Here is a 22629-nt window from a genome sequence, read left to right on the forward strand (position 1 = left end):
ATTAAGCAAATGTTTTTAAAGCTATGATTGTTGATGACAAGGGTTTGGCAAACTGTGTTTCTGAGATAATCACCTTCAAAGTTTGACCCACACCAGCTTCATTCTGCTCCCACAATGCAACTGGGCTTGGAGGACCAACAAAGCCTCATGGCTACTTAACATCCTGCTGAATGGGCCAATCACCAACAGCACTGAACAGCTCAACAACACAACTTATTTTGTTTTTAAAAAAGCTTTTATTAACAGTAAGAATATACATGTTTTGTAAAAGTGGAATTATTTTGTGGTGGTTCTTGAAATTATTCTGTTTCATCGTCATGTTAAGTTTGAAATCCGCTGTTTGAAATGTTCTCCAAGTCTGGAGTAATATCTAGCAGCTGGAACAGTCCATTGTTGGGGTGCTGAGGATCCTTCATGATCCTGCAGCTCTGCTACTAAACCTCCTGGTGTATAAGTCCTGCAGGGAGGGAAGGGTAGTTCCAGTGGTACGTTCAGCTGAACGCACCACCCTCTCCAGGGCCCTCCTGTCCTGAGCAGTACAGTTCCCAAAGCAGGCAGTGATGTTGCCTGTCAGGATGCTCTCCACCGCTCCACAGGAGAAGGACTTGAGGATCCTCACCGAGACCCTGAGTTTCCTCAGCTGAGGTGGTAAAGACGCTGCCTCGCCTTCCTCACCAGAGTGTCATGTGTGTACAGGGAGCACAGTAGGGGGCTGAGGACGCAGCCCTGGGGGGATCCTGTGTTCAGGGTGAGGGAGCTGGACATGGGCTTCCCCACCCTAACTCCACCCTAACCTCCTGGGGCCTGGCTGAGAGGAAGTCCAGGCACACAGAACCTTTCTAGTCTTCCCTTTCTAATGTTTGATAACTTTCCCTCTCTGTCTGTCTCTCTCCCTCCCTCCACCCCTTCCTCCTTCCCTTCCCCCCTGTCTGTCTGCCTGCCTGTCTGTCTCTCTCCCTCCACCCCACCCTCCCTTCCTGTCTCTGTGTCTGTCTGTAGCTGCAGATCAAACATGCTGTGACTCAGGCTGAAGTTCAGCTGCTGAAGAGGAAGGTGAGGATGCTGATCCACTCCCACCTGAGCTCTCTCTCTCTCTCTCTCTCTCTCTCTCTCTCTCTCTCTCTCGGTCGCTCTATCGGTCTCTCTCTCTCGCTCTCTTTCTCTCTCTCTCTCTCTCTCTCTCTCTCTCTCTCTCTCTCTCTCTCTCTCTGCAGCAATTTCAAATTATTCTGGGATGGCTGGAGGAGCAGGAAGCGGGCCTTTAGCTCCTTGGGTCAGTGGTGGGAGGTAGGCAAAGCACAGATCCATGTCTTCTGCCAACGGTACTGTGCTCACTCCACCAGCAGGGTTAAGGAGGCCATAATCACCCTGGAGCAGGAGATCAGGGACATTGAGGGAAGCCTCCTTATTGGCAACGCCCCTGTGGGTGGGAGGCTGCAGGAGAAGAGGCAGCAGCTGAGCACTTTCCCCCAGGAGAGTACAGGGTGCCATGGTCAGGGCTCGCTAACTCAGCATCAGGGATATGGACGCCCCCAACTCCTATTTCTTCAACCTGGAGAAGACGGTTCAGCAGTCCAGATAGATGGCCTGTCTCCGTCTCCCGCTCGGCAGGGTGACCACCAGCTCGTGATCGAGAGTGTGTTGCCGAGCTTCTTCAGGGGCTGCCTCGGCTGGAGGTCCGGGAGCGGGACGCCTTGGACGCTGCCATCGGAATGGAGGAGCTCACCTCTGCTGTGGGCCAGCTGGGGTCTGGGCGTGCTCCTCGGATAGACGGTCTGCCTCCAGAGTTCTACAAGCATTTCTGGGGCCTGTTAGGGGGAGATCTACATTGGGTGCTGCTGAAGTCCGTGCGGACTGGTGCACTACCAGTTTCTTTTCGGTGAGCAGCCCATTCTCTCATACCCAAGAAGGGAGACTTGGCTTTGCTCAAAAAACTGGGTTTGTAGTCCCTGCAAAGCAGTCCAACGGTTCGGACTGCTTTGCAGGGACTACAAACTCTTCTCAAAAGTTCTGGCTAATAGGCTGAAAGGGGTTTTAGGGCTGTTGATTTCCAAGACCAGTCTTACTGCGTGCCAGGCAGATCTATTAAGGACAACTTGTTTTTAATGAGGGATTTGTTTGACCTGTGTAATTTCAATAACATCGATGTGGGTGTCTTGTCCCTTGATCAGGAGAAGGCTTTCGACCGTGTGCACAATGGCTTTTTATTTTCGACCTTAAAGGCATTTGGATTTGGGGAAGGGTTTTTTAACTATGTGCAGCTCCTGTACAGAGGGAGCATCCTGCATGATCAAGGTGGGTGGGGGGTTGAGCCGTCCACTCCCCGTAGAGAGAGGATTAAGGCAGGGTTAGGGTTAGGGTTAGGGCTAGGGCTACTCCCTTGCTATAGAACCTGTTCTGCACATTTTAAGGAACAGGCTGAGTGGGCTCTCCCTACCGGGGCTGCCACAGTGGCCGCCGCTGGTCGTCGCTGCTTACGCGGACGATGTCAATGTTTTCATTACCGACCAGGATGACGTCCGGGGGTTAGTGACCTGCTTAGGGATGTATCAGACGGCCTTGTCTGCTATGGTAGACTGTGAGAAAAGTGAGGCCTTGCAGGTGGGGAGGTGGGAGGGGAAGATGCCTCCCGAGCTACCAGGGGGCCTGAGGTGGGAAAAGAGAGGAATGAAGGTTTTGGGGGTGGTTTTGGGCTCGGAGCAGTACCAGATGCATTACATTACATTACATTTAGCAGACGCTTTTATCCAAAGCGACTTACAATTGTTCAAACACCGACGGACGCAGCCATCAGGAGCAATTAGGGGTTACATTACATTACATTTAGACATTTAGCAGACGCTTTTATCCAAAGCGACTTACAAGGGAGAATAACATTCAAGCTACATTGCGACAGAGATTAGTGTAACAACAACATTCGTGTAACAATAAATACTGCAAGGTGGTGCTACGTAATTGTAGGTTAGGACAGGAGGTACTCACTGAAGAGCTGGGTCTTCAGGTGCTTCTTAAAGACAGAGAGGGAGGTCCCCGCTCTGGTCATTTTTGGCAGCTCGTTCCACCAACGTGGAACTACAAATGAGAATAGCCTGGATTGCCGTGGCTGTATGCTCATTTGACGAGCGCAGCATCCGGGGGGCAACATGTGCTCTTACAAGAGCATTTAAGTAGGCGGGAGCATTCCCAGCAATCACTCTGTAGGCCAGCATAAGAGACTTGAACTTGATGCGGGCGGCTACAGGTAACCAGTGGAGCTCAATGAGCAGCGGAGTGACATGTGCCCTCTTTGGCTGGTTGAATACCAGTCGCGCCGCCGCATTCTGTATCATCTGTAGTGGCTTCACCGCACAGGCCGGCAAGCCTGTTAAGAGGGCGTTGCAGTAGTCGAGACGGGACATCACCAGGGTTTGTACCAGCAGTTGAGTGGCATATTGGGTCAGGTACGGCCTGACTTTTCGGATGTTGAGTAGTGCGAAGCGGCAGGACCGGGAGACGGCGGCAACATGGTCCGAGAATGTCAGTTGGTCATCAATAATGACACCAAGATTCCTTGCAGCCTTGGTAGGAACAAGAGATAGAGAGTCGATTTTAATATCAATGTTGTGATAAATACCTTGTTTGGCCGGGAAGACCAGCAGTTCCGTTTTCGCCAGATTTAGTTGAAGATGATAATCCTTCATCCATGTGGATATGTCAGCGAGACAATCCGAGATCCGCGTCGAGACAGTAGGGTCGTCGGGCGGGAAGGACAGATAGAGTTGCGTATCATCCGCATAGCAGTGATATGAAAAGCCATGTGAGCGGATGATCGGGCCCAGTGAGGTGGTGTATATGGCAAAGAGGAGGGGTCCTAGCACCGAGCCTTGGGGCACCCCTGTGGTGAGGTTGTGAGGCACAGACAGCTGGCCTCGCCATGTCACACTGAACGAGCGCCCAGTGAGGTAAGATTCAAACCAGGAAAGTGCACTGCCCGTTATGCCCATGCTTGAGAGTATGGACAGGAGTATGCAATGATTGACAGTGTCAAAAGCAGCTGATAAGTCAAGCAGAATGAGAACCGAGGATTTGGCAGCAGCTCTAGCAGTTTTTAAGGCCTCTGTCACAGACAACAGGGCAGTCTCGGTGGAGTGACCACTTTTGAAGCCAGATTGAAGTGTATCAAGAAGGTTGTTTCTTGACAGGTATTCTGTAACCTGTCTAGAGACCGCCCTTTCTAAGGTTTTGGAAAGGAATGGGAGGAGAGAGACCGGCCGATAGTTTTCTACTTGATTGGGATCGAGTGAGGGTTTTTTGAGCAGTGGTGCGACCCGAGCCGCTTTGAAAGCGGAAGGGAAAGTGCCGGAAGTGAGGGAAGAATCAATCACATGTGTGATTGCCGGGGTGATAGTCGGTGATATGGCTTGAAGGAGGTTAGATGGGATCGGATCTAGCGGACAGGTAGTAGGACGGCTACATGTTAGTAGTTTAGATACCTCACTTTCAGCGAGGGGGGTGAAACCAGGGAACGATGAGCCTAGGGCTGGAGAAGACAGGTTGTGAGTAAGTTGTTTAGTGAATTGGCTGCTGATGGCTGCCACTTTGTCAGTAAAAAAGGAGGCAAGGCAGTCAGCAGTGAGGTTAGTAGCTGGGGGAGGTGGTGGAGGGTAAAGCAGAGACTTGAAGGTGGCGAATAACTTACGTGTGTCTGTGGCACCGTTGATCCTATCGTTGAAGAAGGCCTTCTTGGCAGCAGTGATGCTGGAAGAGAAGGAGGACAGCAGTGTCTGGGAGCTTGCAAGATCCTCAATTGTTTTGGATTTGTGCCATTTCCTCTCGGCTGCTCTGAGGTCAGTGCGCGTTGTCCGGAGGGTGTCAGTCAGCCAAGGGTGCGACTGGGTTGAACGAGCAGGTCTGGTGGATAGTGGACACAGGCTATCCAGACATGAGCTCAAGGTGGAGCAGAGGGAGTCAGTGGCATTAACCTGCAGAGAGGAGAAAGTGCCGTGGGGTGGAAGAGAAGAGGAGAGCACAGAGGAGAAGTGGGTGGGAGACAGGTTGTGGAGATTGCGGCGGATAGTAACCATGGGTAGGGAGGTGGGGGGTTGTTTTGGTAGCTGGACATTGAAGTGGATGAAGAAGTGGTCAGAGAGATGAAGAGGAGTGACCCATAGGTTGTCTGTGGTACAGCTCCGAGCAAGAATGAGATCAAGCTCTTTGCCAGCCTTGTGAGTCGGTGGAGTCGGGACTTGTCTTAGGTCGAACAAGCGAACCAAAGACAGGAAGTCAGCCGAGCTCGCACTGTCCAAGTGGATGTTCATGTCTCCGAGGACGAGCGTGGGACACTCATGCTCAGGAATTGATGACAGCAGGGTGTCAAGCTCATGTAGGAAGTCACCTAGTTGTCCTGGTGGACGGTAGATGACGACCACATAGGCTTTCACCAGAGCAGACACCAAGACGTCATGATATTCAAAGGAGGCAAAGTTGTTTAAAGGCAGCAGTGGATTAAATTTCCATGTGTTGGAAATTAGCAGGCCAGTCCCACGACCACGGCCAGATGGTCTGGATGTGTGGGATAATGTGTAGTTAGTGGAGAGTGCAGCCGGGGTTGCGCTATCTTCCAGTTTAATCCATGTCTCAGTGAGAGCAAGGAGCTCCAAGGAGAGGTGGTTGGCATGACCAGAAATGAAGTCTGCCTTGTTAACTGCAGATCGACAATTCCACAAGCCAACAGAGAAGGAGGTCTTTGCAGAAAATGTTTGCTGCAGGGACCTGAGGTTACCCGGATTGCATCGGCGTATGGTATAACGAGGCTTTCTGGGTGACCTTGAAGTTGTAGGGATGCGGTAGTAGCACATTTTGTATGGAGAGAGAAAGAAGGCAGGTTTGCCTTGTTCAGTTTCCTTGCTTCGGTTGACGTGCAGAGGTAGACGTGCGTCTTCACACGAGAGCGACTACAAATGGGCCAACGCTTGAAGCTAACGCTTCAAGGGCAGGACCATAAATAGGTGATAGAATACAGCTGCTCGTGTGATTAGGGTTGCACCTGGCTAAGAGCACGCCCACATAAGAGAGGACTTACCTGAATAGGGGGTGTGTCTGGAACACAAGCTTGTTGGCAGATCAGCAAATAGCATTGAAATGTGCAGAGTCAAACCAGTAGTCCAAGTTGCAATACTACAATACGAGCAGTGATACACTACACAGTAACCTCAGCACTAGAGCTCGACTCTAAGTGTCTTGCTCAAGGACACTACAGCATGCTAGCAGGAGGAGCCTGGGATCGAACCAGCAACCTTTAGATTACTAGATGACCAGCTCTACCGCCTGAGCTACCATCCCCAGTGCCAGTGTTCTGCAGATGCAGAGCTGGGATGGTGTGGTGGAGATGGTGTGTGCCAGACTGTCCAGGTGAAAATGGCTGGTACCCCAGTTGTCCTACAGGGGGAGTGTACTGGTTGCTAATAACTTGGTCGCCTCGACCTTATGGCACCAACTGACCGCTCTACATCCACCCAGAGGCCTGCTAGAAGAGATCCAGCGGGCCATCGTCAACTTCTTCTGGTTCGTTCAGCACTAGATTAGAGCTGCAGCCCTCTATCTGCTAGTCCAGGAGGGGGGTCAAGGCCTCATTGTCAATGCGTCCAAGGCTAGGCATTTTGCCTCCAAACGGCGCAGAGGCTGTTGTACGGGGGTGGACTGCGTTGGCTGGACACAGCGAAGGTGCTGCTGAGGCGGGTGGGGCACGTCTCCTATGACAAGCAGCTGTTCCTGCTGCGGCCCGAGGGGATGGACTTGACAGGGCTGACTCCTTTCTATCAGTCAGTGCTGCAGTCATAGCGGGTTTTTAAGGTCCACCTGTGACACCATGACTGCCCCTGGGATATGGCTGTTTGGGGAGCCTTTGTTTGGGAACCCACTGCTGGACCCCGGCCTCCTTTCCTCCTCTAGCCTGAGCTCCAGCTTGCACAGGGCTGGGTGCGTCAAGTTGGGTCATCTGCTGAAGGCCTCCGCAGAGCAGCTCATGGAGACAACTGGCATCAGGTCCTCCAGACTGCTGCAAAGGTTGGTGGATGAAGTCCGTGCTTCACTGCCAGTGCCCTATAGGAGGTAAACTGTACAAAGGAGGAAGTCTGGGCTACAAAGGGAGCAGTCCTTATAGTGAACAGCAGTCTCAAACCTGGTGAAGAAATCATTAGATCCCTGCCTACCTAGTTATCTCTGAAGAGGGATGTCTGTACTTTTGCTCACCCGTGATTTGTCTCTGGTTTTGTTGTTTTATTTGGTTCCTTCGTGATCAAGTTTCTGCTGCTCACATGACTTATTGAAAATAAAGGAACCTTAAAAGTCAAAGTCTCTCTCTCTCTCTCTCTCTCTCTCTCTCTCTCTCTCTCCCTCTCCCTCTCGTTCTCTCTCTCTCTCACACTTATCTCCCTCCTCCGCCAGCTCTCCCATGCAGAGCAGGAGAGGCTGCGCTGGCGGATGGAGCGTGCTCAGCTGGAGCAGAACATCCGGGAGAACAAGGAGCGGATGGTGAAACTGGAGGGATACTGGATGGAGGCGCAGAGCCTTTGCCAGGTCATACTGCTACATATTATTATTATATATATATATAGGGTTATATATTATTATTATTATTATTATTATTATTATTATTATATTGTTAGATATTATGTATATAGACTTCGTTCCTGAATACGCCATGTGGTGCTACTTTGACACGTCTTCAGTGATGTACCCGGGGTCATAGGGTGTTTCGGGTCTTTAACCACAGATACCCTCACTGGGGCGATGCAGCCAGGGGTGATCAGTCCCCGGCTTGCGGCCAAGTGGCCTCTACTCCACGGATCTCCCTCCGGATCCACAGCCATCGTGGGGCTTTTTCAGCAGCCTCCAAGATGTTTTGATGGCTCTTTTGCACAGCTGTCCTTTAACTCCAAGAAGTTTGAGTGGTCGGTGCAATGACTGGCCAGGGAATCCCCGGCATCCAACTTCGACTGGTTCGCCACGGGCTTTCCAGCCATTGCTCCTGCACTTAGACATCAGCTCTGTGTACTTCACCCTTTTGCGCTCGTTGGCCTCTTTAATTCGGTCTTCCCAGGGGACAGTAAGTTCCACTACGACCACTTGCTTTGTCAACTCCGATGTTAACACCATGTCTGGGCGGAGTGAAGTGGTTGAGATGTGTTCTGGGAACTTGAGCTGCTTTCCCAGATCGACTTGGAGACGCACATATATATATATACTGTGTATATATATACTATTATATATTATTAATATTATATATGCTGTTATATATATATATATATGTATACATATATATATACTGTTTTATATTATTATTATTATTATTATTATTATTATTATTATTATTATATATATACTGAGCCAATTATGGCTCTTTCCATGACGGTATATGGCTCGCAGGCAATTTTCAGCTAAAATTTTTCATCATATTAACAAGTAATAAACAATTTTTCTGTGTCATTTTAAAGTAAAACAGGTAAGAGAAATTACAATTTTGAAAATAAAATTAAAAATATAAATGTGGCGGACGAAGGGGCGTAGTCAAGCACCAGCTGCGGACCCCAGAAAGACTCAGGGCGCCTTTTTACTCGGCGCCCTGCCCCTGCCGGGTCTCTGCTCAGGAGACACTTGTGGGAGTCTCTGCCACAGGTGCGGGTTTAGGGAGGGAGACGGAGTCTTTCTGGCCGTGGTGCGCCCACATGGCCACTGATAGAGCCTCAATGCAGCATGAAGCTCAACCTCACTACGTATGAAGCAGACGACAAGGCCACCAGCAAAACCAGGCAGCACCACAAGTCATATCCATGCTAAAAAGTATTTCATTTATTACTGGTTAGCTGCAGTATAATAACAATATTATTAAGAAGAATAAAGATGTATTATATGTTTTATAAATAATGCTTTTTTAAGTATTCTGAGATGTGTTATACAATAAAAATGTATGCCTTACTTAAAAAATGCATTAAGTTGCATTCAATTTTATTAAATTTTATATGGCTCACAAGGAAATTCATTTAGAAATATTTGGCTTTTATGGCTCTCCCAGCCAAAAAGGTTCCCGACCCCTGATCTCTATATATATATATATATATATATATATATATATATATAGTGTTAATATAAATATATTATTATATACAGGTATATAGTGTTATATATTACATATATATAGTGTTACATATTATATATAGTGTTAATATATATATATATATTATTATATACAGGTATATAGTGTTATATATTACATATATATAGTGTTATATATTATATATATATATATATATATATATATATATATATATATATATATATATATATATATATATATATATATATATATATATATATATAGTGTTATATGTTATTATTATTTATATAGTGTTATAGATTATTATTTATATAGTGTTATATATTATTATTATGTATATAGTTTTATATATTATTATTATATATAGAGTGTTATATATTATTATATATATATATATAGTGTTATATATTATTATTATATATATAGCGTATAAATTATTATATATATATATAGTGTTATATATTATTATTAGATATAGTGTTATATATTATTATTGTTATATATAGAATGTTATATATTATTATTATATATAGTTTTATATATTATTATTATTATATACATAGTGTTTTATATATATATATATATATATATCACCTTTTCTTCTACGTCGTGTGGATGGGTGGGGTCGGAGTCCGATCCATGGGGGCCCCACCTCCAGCTTGCAGGACTTAAAGGATCTGCTGCTCACGTCTTGGTGCCAGATACCACAGGACACCTTCTGAGTCTGGTGGAGTCCAGGCCTCCACCTCACAGCTGTTTTGGTGACACGAGGGGGAGCTACACAGTATTAATGTTGTGTGTGTGTGTGTGTGCAGGCGGTGGACGAGCACCTGAAGGAGACTCAGGCTCAGTATCAGACACTGGAGAGGAAATACAGCAAAGCCAAGAAAGTGATCAGAGAATACCAACAGAAGTAAGAGGTTGGGGTGTGGCCAGGGGGCGTGGTCATGTTTGGATATTGTGCAGATTAAAATCATCAAGAATTTGTGAATAAATATTCAATTAAAATAAGGATAATAAGTAATATAATGCTTCAATATGGCTGCCTCCCGATTGTTTACAAACAGATGATTCCAAGTGTGTGTGTGTGTCTGTGTGTGTGTCTGTCTGTCTGTCTGTCTGTCTGTGTGTGTGTGTGTGTGTGTGTGTGTGTGTGTGTGTGTGTGCAGGGAGGTGGAGTTCCTGCAGAAGGAGTCTGCTCAGCGTCGAGCTCAGGAGGAAAGTGAAGCAACACACAAAGAGAAAACAGAAAACCTGCAGGAGAAGGTATGAAGGGAGGAAGGGAGTTCTCCTCTCAGATTTTATCGATTTTTTTTTTAATGTTACTTTTTGGTGATATTCGTTCATCTTAGTTTGTTGTTTCAACATCAACTTTCTGTATCTTTCCTCAGATCTCAGATCTGGAGACCAAAGTTGATGCTCTGAAGACGGCAGAGCCCTCCTAGACCCCTGTCACTTCCTGCTTCCTGTCAGGGACAGGAAGGGGAGGGGCTAAGATCTCATGGGGACGGAGGAGACTTCATTTACTCCAAATCCATCCCACAAGCTGGCTTGAAAGGACAGCAGAAAAAATAATGGTCACCCAACCCCGCGATGCAGCTTGTTTCCATTCCCAGAATCCTCTTTGTCTCCAGAGACCAGCAGACGATCTGCAGGTTTCACCAGCGAGTCGTCGTCCAAACCCTCATCTCATCCTGTAAATTCAGCTTAAAGTGCTTTTAACGAACAGCTCGTCACAAAGTGCTTCTCACAATGATAGAGCGACAGAACGACGGAATGACAGAGGGACAGAGCGATGGAACAACAGAGCGATGGAACGACAGAGCGACGGAACGATAGAGGGACGGAACGACAGAGTGACAGAACGACAGAGCGACGGAACGACAGGGACGGAACGATAGAGGGACAGAACGACAAAGCGACGGAACGACGGAGCAACGGAACGATAGAGGGACGGAATGACAGTGACGGAACGACAGAGCAACGGAACGATAGAGGGACAGAGCGACGGAACGACAGAGCGATGGAACGTCAGAGGGACAGAACGACAGTGAGGGAACGACAGCGTGACGGAAGATAGAGGGACGGAACGGCAGAGGGACAGAACGACAGAGTGACGGAACGATAGAGGGACGGAACGACAGAGTGATGGAACGACAGAGGGACGGAACGACAGAGTGACGGAACGACAGAGGGACGGAACGACAGAGTGACGGAACGACAGAACGACAGAGTGACGGAACGACAGAGTGACGGAACGACAGAGCAACGGAACGACAGAGCGACGGAACGACAGAGCGACGGAACGACAGAGTGACGGAACGACAGAGCAACGGAACGACAGAGCGACGGAACGACAGAGCGACAGAGCGACGGAACGACAGAGCGATGAAACGACAGAGCGACAGAACGTCAGAGGGACAGAATGACAGAGTGAGGGAACGACAGAGTGACGGAACGACAGGGACGGAACGATAGAGGGACAGAACGACAAAGCGACGGAACGACAGAGCAACGGAACGATAGAGGGACGGAATGACAGTGACGGAACGACAGAGCAACGGAACGATAGAGGGACAGAGCGACGGAACGACAGAGCGACGGAACGACAGAGCGATGGAACGTCAGAGGGACAGAACGACAGTGAGGGAACGACAGCGTGACGGAAGATAGAGGGACGGAACGACAGAGGGACAGAACGACAGAGTGACGGAACGACAGAGCGACGGAACGATAGAGGGACAGAACGACAAAGCAACGGAACGATAGAGGGACGGAACGACAGAGTGATGGAACGACAGAGGGACGGAACGACAGAGTGACAGAACGACAGAGCGATGAAACGACAGAGCGACAGAACGTCAGAGGGACAGAATGACAGAGTGACGGAACGACAGAGTGACGGAACGACAGAGCAACGGAACGACAGAGCGACGGAACGACAGAGCGACGGAACGACAGAGCGATGAAACGACAGAGCGACAGAACGTCAGAGGGACAGAATGACAGAGTGAGGGAACGACAGAGTGACGGAACGATAGAGGGATGGAACGACAGAGTGACGGAACGACAGAGGGACAGAACGACAGAGTGACGGAATGACAGAGCGACGGAACGATAGAGGGACAGAACGACAAAGCGATGGAACGACAGAGCAACGGAACGATAGAGGGACGGAACGACAGAGGGACAGAGCGACAGAGTGACGGAACGACAGAGCGACAGAACGACAGAGCAACGGAACGATAGAGGGACAGAGCAACGGAACGACAGAGCAATGGAACGATAGAGGGACGGAACGACAGAGCGACGGAGCGACAGAACGATAGAGGGACGGAACAACAGAGGGACAAAACGACAGAGGGACGGAACGACAGAGGGACAGAACGACAGAGTGACGGAACGACAGAGCAACGGAACGATAGAGGGACGGAACAACAGAGGGACAAAACGACAGAGCGACGGAACGACAGAGCAACGGAACGACAGAGGGACAGAGCGACGGAGGGACAGAAGGACCGAGGGATAGAGTGACAGAAGGACAGAGCGACAGAACAACGGAGGGACAGAACGATAGAGGGACAGAACAGGGTTTCAACTCAAACTGGAACAAGATGGTGATGACGCTGATGTTGGGTCGGGCTGAAGAGACGCTGACGAACTCAGAAAAGTCATGAAACAAAATGTGACGGGTCTTTGGTCAAAACAAAATGAGTGAAACAAGATGGCCGCCCTGACTTCCTGTCTCTGTGTGAGACGCAGTGTGTTAGTACAGACGTGACGTCCTGCTTGTACATACTCCACATTTATTTAAAGGTTTCAACTCAAACAAACTCTTTTCTATGGACTGAATGGCAAACTGTGTGTGTGTGTGTGTGTGTGTGTGTGTGTGTGTGTGTGTCTCACCGGCCTCTTCTGGAAGGAGAGGAAGCAGCTTTTAAACGACATCTTTGCTGCTGGTTGGTAACTCACTCTGCTGAAGCAAACGTTTACTTCAAAACATGAATTAATTCAGAGATGGGAAACTGATTTTGACAACTTCCTGTTTCTAGTCTCGTTAGAAACAGAGGAGTTGATTTGCAGAAGTGCAAAACAGTAAGTTTTCCTCCATTTCTAATATAAAGACTGAGCATATTTTTAATTTTTGTCTTCTCGTTTGTCTCATTGCATTGAAGCTGCAGCAGAGTGGTAAGTTTCTCGGCAGCAAAGTGTTCGGCATGTGTTTGAACAGAAACGATGGAATCAAACGACCTGGGATGAAAACTGTTAAAGCGTGTTGCCTGCGCTGGGTGCTGAGCTCTGTCCACACGGGGGCGCTGTGCCTGCGTGGGAACGGCTCCGAGGGTCAGCGCAAGGAGGCTCGCACCGCAGGGGCCCTCGTGCTGCCAAGCTCCGGGTTGTGATACGATGTGATATGAAAGATATGAACGTGAATGTGAAGAGCGTAAGGTAAAGGTCAGAGGTCAGTCATGTGATGGGCCAGAACATGTTTCCTTCCAGATTCAACACAGTATTAGGTATTAATATCATGATGAATAGAAAAGGGATGATGTGACCTCAGTCATGACCTTGAACATCGTCTCATTCTCTATAACACGTTTACGATTTCTCACAACCTGTTTGGAATGATCTGAACCTCATTCATGGGAGTAAAAAAACATTTCCAGGTGTTTCAGGCTGCGTCTCCTCCCTGCAGACCTCCTCCCCCAGGGGGCGCTGCAGGCTGCATCTCCTCCGGGGGGCACCGCAGGGAAGGAGAATGATCAGAATGCAAGACCAAGTTGAAGAAGAAGGAACCTGTACTTGTTGGTTGCTCCTCATCCTGCCCTGCTGCTGCTGCTGCTGCTGCTGCTGCTGCTGCTGCTGCATCTGCTGCTGCTGCTGCTGCTGCATCTGCTGCTGCTGCATCTGCTGCTGCTGCTGCATCTGCTGCTGCTGCATCTGCTGCTGCTGCTGCTGCTGCATCTGCTGCTGCTGCATCTGCTGCTGCTGCTGCTGCTGCTGCTGCTGCTGCATCTGCTGCATCTGCTGCTGCTGCTGCTGCATCTGCTGCTGCTGCTGCTGCTGCATCTGCTGCTGCTGCTGCTGCTGCTGCTGCTGCTGCTGCTGCTGCTGCTGCTGCATCTGCTGCTGCTGCTGCTGCTGCTGCATCTGCTGCTGCTGCTGCTGCTGCATCTGCTGCTGCAGAGCCATGTCAAGGCTCCGTGGCACTGGATCGTTTGGTTGATCTGGTTCTCATCAGCGGCTGATCGGGTCTGAAACAGTTTAACAAGCAGACGTTCTGAGGAGGAACTTCCTGTGTGGGACGTCATTGTGGAACCCAAGAACAAATACAAGTGAATCACAATGCGTGTGGAACTGGGATGTATGGTTTTAATCCACTGGTTTCCTTGAGGACTAGTTTCACCTGCATCCACACGCTGCCTCCGCGCCTGGAGCTTCACCTGGAGTCCAATGTCCTCCAACCTGTAAAACTGTTCAACCAAATGGATGAAATCAAATATTGATGAATGAGGGGGAGGGGTGACATGACCGACCAACACACACACACACACACACACACACACACATACACCAGTGGGTTTTAATTTCTCTGCTTGCTGCTGATGACGTCACTCTGTCAACATCAATAAATAAAATAATGTTGGAAAATAACTGTGTGTGTGCGTGTGTGTTTTTCTGTCAGATGACCTTTGTGTTTGTGGCGGCCATATTTCTGAACGTTTTCCTAAATTGTATTGCAGAACTTCTATTGGCTGTTCCCATTAGGGGTGGCCACAGCGGATCATCTGCCTCCAACACCTCCTGTTCTGCGCATCTTCCTCCCTGACACCACCCGCCTGCATGTCCTCCCTCAGCACCTCCATCAAGCTTCTCTTTGGCTTCCTCTTTTCCTCTTGCCTGGCAGCTCCACCCTCAGCCTCCTTCTCCCAATGTAACTCTCATCTCTCTTCCACACGTGTCCAAACCATCTCACTCTGGCCTCTCACTTTTCCACCAAACTGTCCAACCTGAGCTGTCCCTCTAATGTCCCTCTAATTCTTAATCCTGTCCATCCGATGTCCATCGGATGGACATCGGGCACTGCTGCCTCACAGCAAGAAGGTCCTGGGTTCGATTCCCGCCTGGGGCGCTGTTGGCACCGTGCTCCGGCGGGTTATCTCCCAAATAGGAGCCTTTCTGTGTGGAGTTTGCATGTTCTCCCCGTGCTCACATGGGGTTTCCTCCACCTCACGTCAGTAAGGACCCCCACCCAAAACATGCACCCATCATGGTCTGACCAGCGATGGACACTTATCACCTGGTCCCCGGGCGCGTCCACGTACGCTGCCCACTGCTCCTGGCTGTGCCCCCGGAGGAAGGACAAGCCAGGATGGGTCAAAAGCAGAGGAGCCATTTCACCAGCCACCATCAAAGCATGTGTGTGTGTGTGCAAGCATGTGTTGTGGAGTGTCGTGTGACAATTAAAGACTGTTTCCTGTTTTGTTTCCTTGTCCCTCCCAATGAAAACCTCAACATCCTCAACTCTGCCACCTCCACTTCAGCCACCTGCCTCCACCTGCTCCCTACTCTCACTACAGATCACAATGTCATCCATGAACATCATAGTCCACAGAGACTCCTGCCTGATTTCATCTGTTAACCTGTCCATCACCATTGCAAACAAGAAAGGGCTCAGAGCTGATCCTTGATGCAATCCCACCTCCACTTTGATGCCTTGGTCACGCCTACTGCACACCTTACTACCGTCTGACTGCCCTCATACATATCCTGTACAACTCTTATGTACTTCTCTGCCACCCCCGACTTCCTCATGCAATACCACACTTCCTCTCTCGGCACCCTATCATACGCTTTCTCTAAATCCACAAAGACGCAGTGCAACTCCCTCTGGCCTTCCCTGTACTTTTCCATCAGCATCTTAAAGCAAACATGTCATCTGTAGTACTCTTTCCTGGCATGAAACCATACTGCTGCTGGCTGATCCCCACCCCTCCTCTTAACCTAGCCTCCACTACCCTTGCCCATAGCTTCATGCTGTGGCTGATCAACTTTATTCCCCTGTAGTTACTACAGCTCTGTACGTCTCCCTTATTCTTGAAGAAGGGTACCAATACACTTCTTCTCCACTCCTCCAGCATCCTCTCCCTTTCCAGGATGGTGTTAAACAGTCTCGTTAGGAAGGCCACTGCCATCTCACCTAAACATTTCCATGCTTCCCCAGGTTTGTCACCTGGGCCAACTGCCTTTCCACTCTTCATCTTCTTTAATGCTGTTCTCACCTCATCTTTGCTTATTTGCTGCACTTCTTGATCCACTGTCCCCACATCATCCACTCTTCTCTCCCTCTCATTTTCTTCATTCATCATCTCCTCAAAGTACTCCTTCCACCTTCTCAACACACTCTCCTCACTCGTCAGCACATTCCCATCATTATCCTTCATCACCCTTAACCTGCTGTACATCCTTCCCAGCTTGGTCCCCTTGTCTTGCCAATCGGTACAAGTCTTTTTCTCTTTCCTTACTGTCCAACCTCTCATACAACTCATCGTACGCCTTTTCCTTTTCCTTTGCCTTTGCCACTTCTCTCTTTGCCTTGCGCCGCATCAGCTTGTACTCCTGTCTACTTTCTTCATCTCTCTGACTATCCCATTTCTTCTTTGCCAACCTCTTCTGCTCTTTGCTCTCCTGTACTTCCTCATTCCACCACCATGAGTCCTTCACCAAAGAGAGTCCTCAAACTAACTTCACCACGGTCTGAATATCAAACTAACTTCAGTATGGTCTGAATATCAAACTAACTTCACCAGGGTCTGAATATCAAACTGACTTTAGTACACAGAATAATCATTTCCAATCCTACAATGATTATTTTAAGCAATATTAACAGTATATACAATATTACTGTTAAAACTACTATCACTCTAAGATGATTCTGTTATGACTCTGACATTACTACTGTTATTATTCAATGACTCAGTTATGGCTGTTACTCTGTTATTACTCTTTGATCGACTCCCCTGACCTCCAAGCAGCCGCTCCGCTGGGTGTTCGGTTTTACAGATCAATGACTTAGTTGAATGATATTGATGAACTGATTTTATATTGCAAACAAACCCTGTATGATGGTATGGTGGCTGGGCTGACTTTCAGGTGTGTAAGAGGTAAAAACCATGAGACCCCCCCACCAGTGCCATATAGATTTCACCTACCAAACAAATCTACACTGCCACTCAGTGGTGGACCTGATATAGGCTGCAAATTATGAACTGACAACATAGACATTATTGTCATAATGGCTCTGTGGTGGATGGGATGGCTTGAGCAGCCACAGTTGATGCTCATTGGTTGGGCTAACGAGCATCAGGTTTATGAACCCCGTCCACACACTCAGTCAGGATAGGAGCCCTTTGTCATGAAATGTGTCTATCTGCTCCTGGCTAATTCCACCTAGCCTCATCTCTACAATAAACTGGTGTTATAAACCCCTTGTCGTCTGTGTCTCTGTGCCGGAGGTCCCTGAACACGCCACTTTGGTGGCATGTGGTGGAAAAACTGCTACAGTGGCGCCCAATGTGGGGCTCCAGCACAGGGAAGGGACACAGAAGGGTTGCCCGGAGATGCCCTAGAGCCACAAGTGGATCAACGGGCCGCCCAACCCAACAGGCATCGCGGGCCCACCCAGCAGCCAGCCCACCCCTCCAAGCAGCCCCTGCAGCAGCCAAGTCCGGCCACACCGTCACCAGCGAGTGCAGCAGCCCGAGGCCCCACATTTCGGAAGGAAGGAGGGGTCAGTCATTGCCCTGGGGGAAGGAGGCCTGTTGACCATGTTGATCCTGGGACTCCAGGTCCTCTGGGAGGGGACCTTTGTCATGAGCTTCTCAATTTTTTGGGATATTTGTTGTATGAGGTATGGGAACCCTGTTTCAGGGTAGGGTGTTTTATATATTTAAGGTATAGGGACCCTGGGACAGTCTATATTTTTAAGTGTAGTAACCCTGGGTCAGAGTCTGTTTAAAGCATTTATTTTCATTTTTGTTCTCTGCTTGGTGGTGGGGGGGTAGGCTTCGGCCAGGAATTCTTCCTGGCCTCAGTTTGGTGTTGGGGGTATGTGGTGGTTTAAGTAGCCACACCTGATGCTTGTTGGTTCGGCTAACAAGCATCAGGTTTATAAATCCCACATTCAGGATGGGAGCCCTGTGTCATGACATGTTCCACCTGCTCCTGGCTAATTCCACCTAGCCTCATCTTTACATTAAACTAGTGGCATCAACCCCACTGTCATCTGTGTCTCTGTGCCAGAGGTCCCTGAACATGACGTGTGGCGGCAAAAACTGCCACAGGCTCCTTCACAGTTCTGACATTATTCCTTCTGATGTCACAATAACTTAGGTTTTTCACAGAAGAAACATTGGTAAATATGTTGTGCAATGATAGAAACCAGACACTCATGAAACCTTCAGCTCTATTTGCAGGAAATGAACAAATAAAATCAGCCTTTCAACATGAATTTGTCCTGCACTCCCCCACATTTTCCTCAGAATTCTGACTTTATTCTCAGATTCATAGTTTTCCACATGGTCATTAGAGGACTTTGGATGTTTCTACATCAAATAAAGCTTTTTAGTGCAGACAGTGACCGGGAGCCTCTTCAGAACCATGTGTGAGCTTCTTAAAGAGTCTTTAGGCTCCACAGGAATCCGATTACTTTTTAGGAGCTGCTTGCCTGGCTCTTGCCGAGCAGCCTACTTTGCTGGAGCTTTCTTGGCCCCAGTCTTTCTTGCTGGTTTCGGGGTCCTTTTCTCTGTTTTTCTTCGCTCTGTGCCTTTCATCTTGGGTTTCTTGACGTTTGGTTTCTTGCCGTTGGGCTTCTTGACGTTTGGTTTCTTGCCTTTGGGCTTCTTGGCGTTGGGTTTCCTTGCCTTCTTTCCAGACCTCTGAGCCGCTTTGGGCTTCTTCACCGCTGCCTTGGTCTTCTTGGCTCTCTTAGCCGACTTCTTCTTAGTCTTGGGCTTTTTGCTGACCATGAAGGAGCTCGTGGCTCCGGTGCCCTTTGCCCGGACCAGAGCTCCGTTTCCCACCAATCTTTTGACGGCCAGGTTGATGCGGGTCTTGTTCTTCTCCACATTGTAGCCATGGTTCCTCAGGAGCGTCTTGAGGGCGGACAGAGAAACCCCGTCGCGCTTCTGGGAGGTGGACAGGGCTCCGACGATGAGCTCTCCTAAGGCGGCTCCGGCTTTCCCAGCTCTAGGAGCCCTCCTTCTGGGCGACTTGGCCCGAGCAGCTTGTGAAGCTAGTCCTGACATGGTTCTTTGCTCTGGTGATTCCTGCGGTTCTGGCAGCTTGTGGAGTCCTGACAGAGAAGCGGCTCCACTTAAACCCACCGTGAGAACCGCAGAGACTCTATCGTAACGGCGTTATTCCGAGCAGCAGAACCTTGCGTCACTTTGTGTTTTCCGCTCCGACTTCTGGGGATTCGAGTGTAGATCCGAGACGAGCTGAGGTGGAATCCGGAAGGGAACGTAAAGAACCTTGTTTCCGTGCAGTAGAAAGCTGTTTCCCAGCAGGGGTCCAGAGATTCTGAGAACGGAGCCTGAACACTGGGCTGCATTGGACCGTGTGCAGCTACTTTCCTCTCCCTTTGCTCTTGGAACAGGACTTCAAGTCCATCACACTGTGGAGCATCAGTCCCAGAGGTGGAGACAGAAGGAAGAAATGTCCTCCAGCTCCACAGATTTCCTTGGAATAAAGCCTTTCTTCAGCCACTCAACACACGCCACCTGTGATGTCGCTGAAAGAAACTTGGTTCTAAATGAGAACAATTACAACATAATCTACACCAACACTCCAGACAGTGGTAGTAATATATTAAATGTAATCTTTGTACGATAGAGAGCAAAACCTGTTTTAATAGCACTATTAGGTGATTCTCTGGAAAAAAATATTGTACGTTTAATATTAATAATTATAATATAACTAGACAATTCCCGGGAAATTGTTAATTGGCAGGATGTAACACGCCAGGAGCAGATGTAATGGTGCCATAACAAACACTTCCCCCCCATGTGTGTGTTTGGGGATTGGCGATTTAACCCGTGTTCATCGATTGCTCTCATGCGCGACAGGTGCACAGCCACCCCTGATCCAGGGCCCAATTAACTAGACCCAAGAGAGGTGTGGCTTCTATATCACACTACCCCCACACCACAATCACATTACATTGTTACATTACCTTGAATTACATTGAATTACATTGAAATTAAATGTTTCTGAATATAAAGTTTATGAATGAAAACGTTGATTTGAGTCAGAGGGAATTTATGTTTTGTACAACTGGAAACACTAAAATATGCACATAACATGTGAACAAACTGAGTTTCATGATCATGTTGTTACTTAACGTAACTAAATAAATAAATGATGGTTTAAATTGTTAAATCATCCGGTTTTTGTTTGAAACGGCCACAATAAATATTTGGCTCGAACCATGCAAACAGAGTTCAAAGTAAAAGGTGAGATTTTATTTAAACAAAACATAATAAAAGAGTTGGGAGGTCTGGCCAAACAGAACAAAAGGACGGCCAAGCACAGAGAAGGACCTTGCAGTGGGCTGACAAAAAAATGAACTAAACTAGCAGATGTAGAAAGTCCTCCTCAAAAAGAACCAAACTGGACACAGAGCGGTGCTGCTGGTCAGGATCAGAGGCAGCTCTGCCTCAATCAGGTTCCTTTAAAGGAACAATCAACACCTGGTTCTGGACACCAAGGGAGGGAGGAGCACGGACCAGGTTGGGTTTGGGAATAGGAGCTTCCATGACACTGATTGGCTGCAGTGGAGCCACAAGTTTGTAACGTCTCCAAACGTTTTAAACATTGAACTGCTTCCATCCAGGTGTTATACCAGATGTTGACCAACAGTTGTCACCATTTAGACTCTACTGGATGCTTCCAAACAGTGAACCATTTTTAAAGGCTTCCTTGCTAGAGAGCGCCCCCGCTGGCCTGAGGTGGAAGTGTTTCCAGCTCCATTCCTCAGTGTTAATAGTAAATATACAGAATGTGCACATGTTGAAAACATCACAAATAAAATAAATATGAAATAATAAAACCGACAGCTCATAACTCATCAGCAGGAAGGGAATCATATTCCCAACCCCATAGTTGATTTTATTTGTAATGCATTGAAGGAACCTCAGAAGAACCAAAGTTTCATGGAGATGGAAGTTTATCTTGTAATAAGAGCTGAATCTGAACCTGCTGCAACATCTGCAACATCTGCAACATCTGCAAAAACTCCAACATCTGCAACTTCTGCAACTTCTGCAACATCTGCAGGATCCACATTCAAACCCAATCTTTTTCCTCGGTTCCCCCTCCACTATTTTAGACTCATGACAAGATATATATATATATATATATATATATATATATATATATATATATATATATATGTCTTGTTACACATGTGTGTATATATATATATATGTATATAGAGCCCACAGACTACAAGATAAACAACTTTATTCAGCAAGTAAACAAAGCTGAATCCAAATAAAAGTACAAGAACAGTTGTTATATTATATTTAGAATATTATATTTTATTTCAAGAGTAAATCACTGAATGAGACATAACACCAGAAGATCTGTCTGTCTGCCTGCCTGTCTGTCTGTCTCTCTGCCTGCATGTTCAAGTTCAAGTTAAAGTTCAAGAGGTTAATGTCTGTCTGTTTGTAACCCTGTCTGTCTCTCTGAATGTCAGTAAATCAATAGGTCTGTCTGTCTGTCTGTCTGTCTGTCTGTTACCCTGTCTGTCTTTCTACCTGTCTGTCTGTCAGTGCTAGATCTTTAAACAGAGCTGCTCTGTTTGCAGCACATTCCTCAGACCTGAAAGTTAGACCTGACTTCTCATCCGGAGTCCAGGGGTGTGTGTGTGTGTGTGTGTGTGTGTGTGTGTGTGTGTGTGTGTGTGTGTGTGTGTGTGTGTGTGTGTGTGTGTGTGTGTGTGTGTGTGTGTGTGTGTGTGTGTGTGTGTGTGTGTGTGTTTTGGGGGGTGGTCTTGCAAGGTGGACAATCAGCCTCTTTGTGAGTCCAGGACGGTGCCGGCATCAGGAGCTGCAGAAGTCAGTTCCCTCAGCAGCAGGACGGAGCAGGACCTGGACCTGGACCTGGACCCCATCTGGACCTGGACCTGGACCTGGACCTGGACCTGGACCTGGACCTGGACCTGGATCTGTTGCAGGTTTCATTCCTGAACCTGAAGAGCAGCAACGGTGTTTTGTGTTTTCTAGTTCCAACACGACTGGAGAAGAATTGATGGAGTTTCCTGGAGTTTCCTGGAGTTTCCTGGAGTTTGTCCTGCTCTGGATGTTGGATCTTTATGATACATGGAGTCAAGCGTCTCAGTCTGGCTGTCGTGCAGCTCAGAGGTAAGGAGTCTTCCTCTCCTCCGTCAGGTCTCTCTCAAAACGACTCCTTCTACTACACAGCACAGCGTGGCCAGATTGGGAGCAGACAGACAGGCTGTCTGACTGTCA

The 22629-nt window shown here is 48.0% G+C and overlaps 1 protein-coding gene across 1 annotated transcript in view; it reads left to right on the forward strand.

Annotated features, from left to right (window-relative positions):
* ppp1r9ba (protein phosphatase 1, regulatory subunit 9Ba) overlaps positions 1 to 10617 on the forward strand; it is a 29677-nt gene extending 19060 nt beyond the window's left edge. Inside the window, exons 11-15 of the mRNA XM_080009385.1 lie at positions 1000 to 1053; positions 7426 to 7557; positions 9910 to 10007; positions 10264 to 10360; positions 10486 to 10617. Of these exons, the coding sequence (XP_079865511.1) occupies positions 1000 to 1053; positions 7426 to 7557; positions 9910 to 10007; positions 10264 to 10360; positions 10486 to 10539 (435 nt within the window). The 3' untranslated portion in view covers positions 10540 to 10617. The remainder of the gene's footprint in view (positions 1 to 999; positions 1054 to 7425; positions 7558 to 9909; positions 10008 to 10263; positions 10361 to 10485) is intronic.
* Positions 10618 to 22629: the final 12012 nt, after the last annotated feature.

Source organism: Zeus faber, assembly GCF_960531495.2.
Source record: "Zeus faber genome assembly, chromosome: 11".
NCBI lineage: Eukaryota > Metazoa > Chordata > Actinopteri > Zeiformes > Zeidae > Zeus > Zeus faber.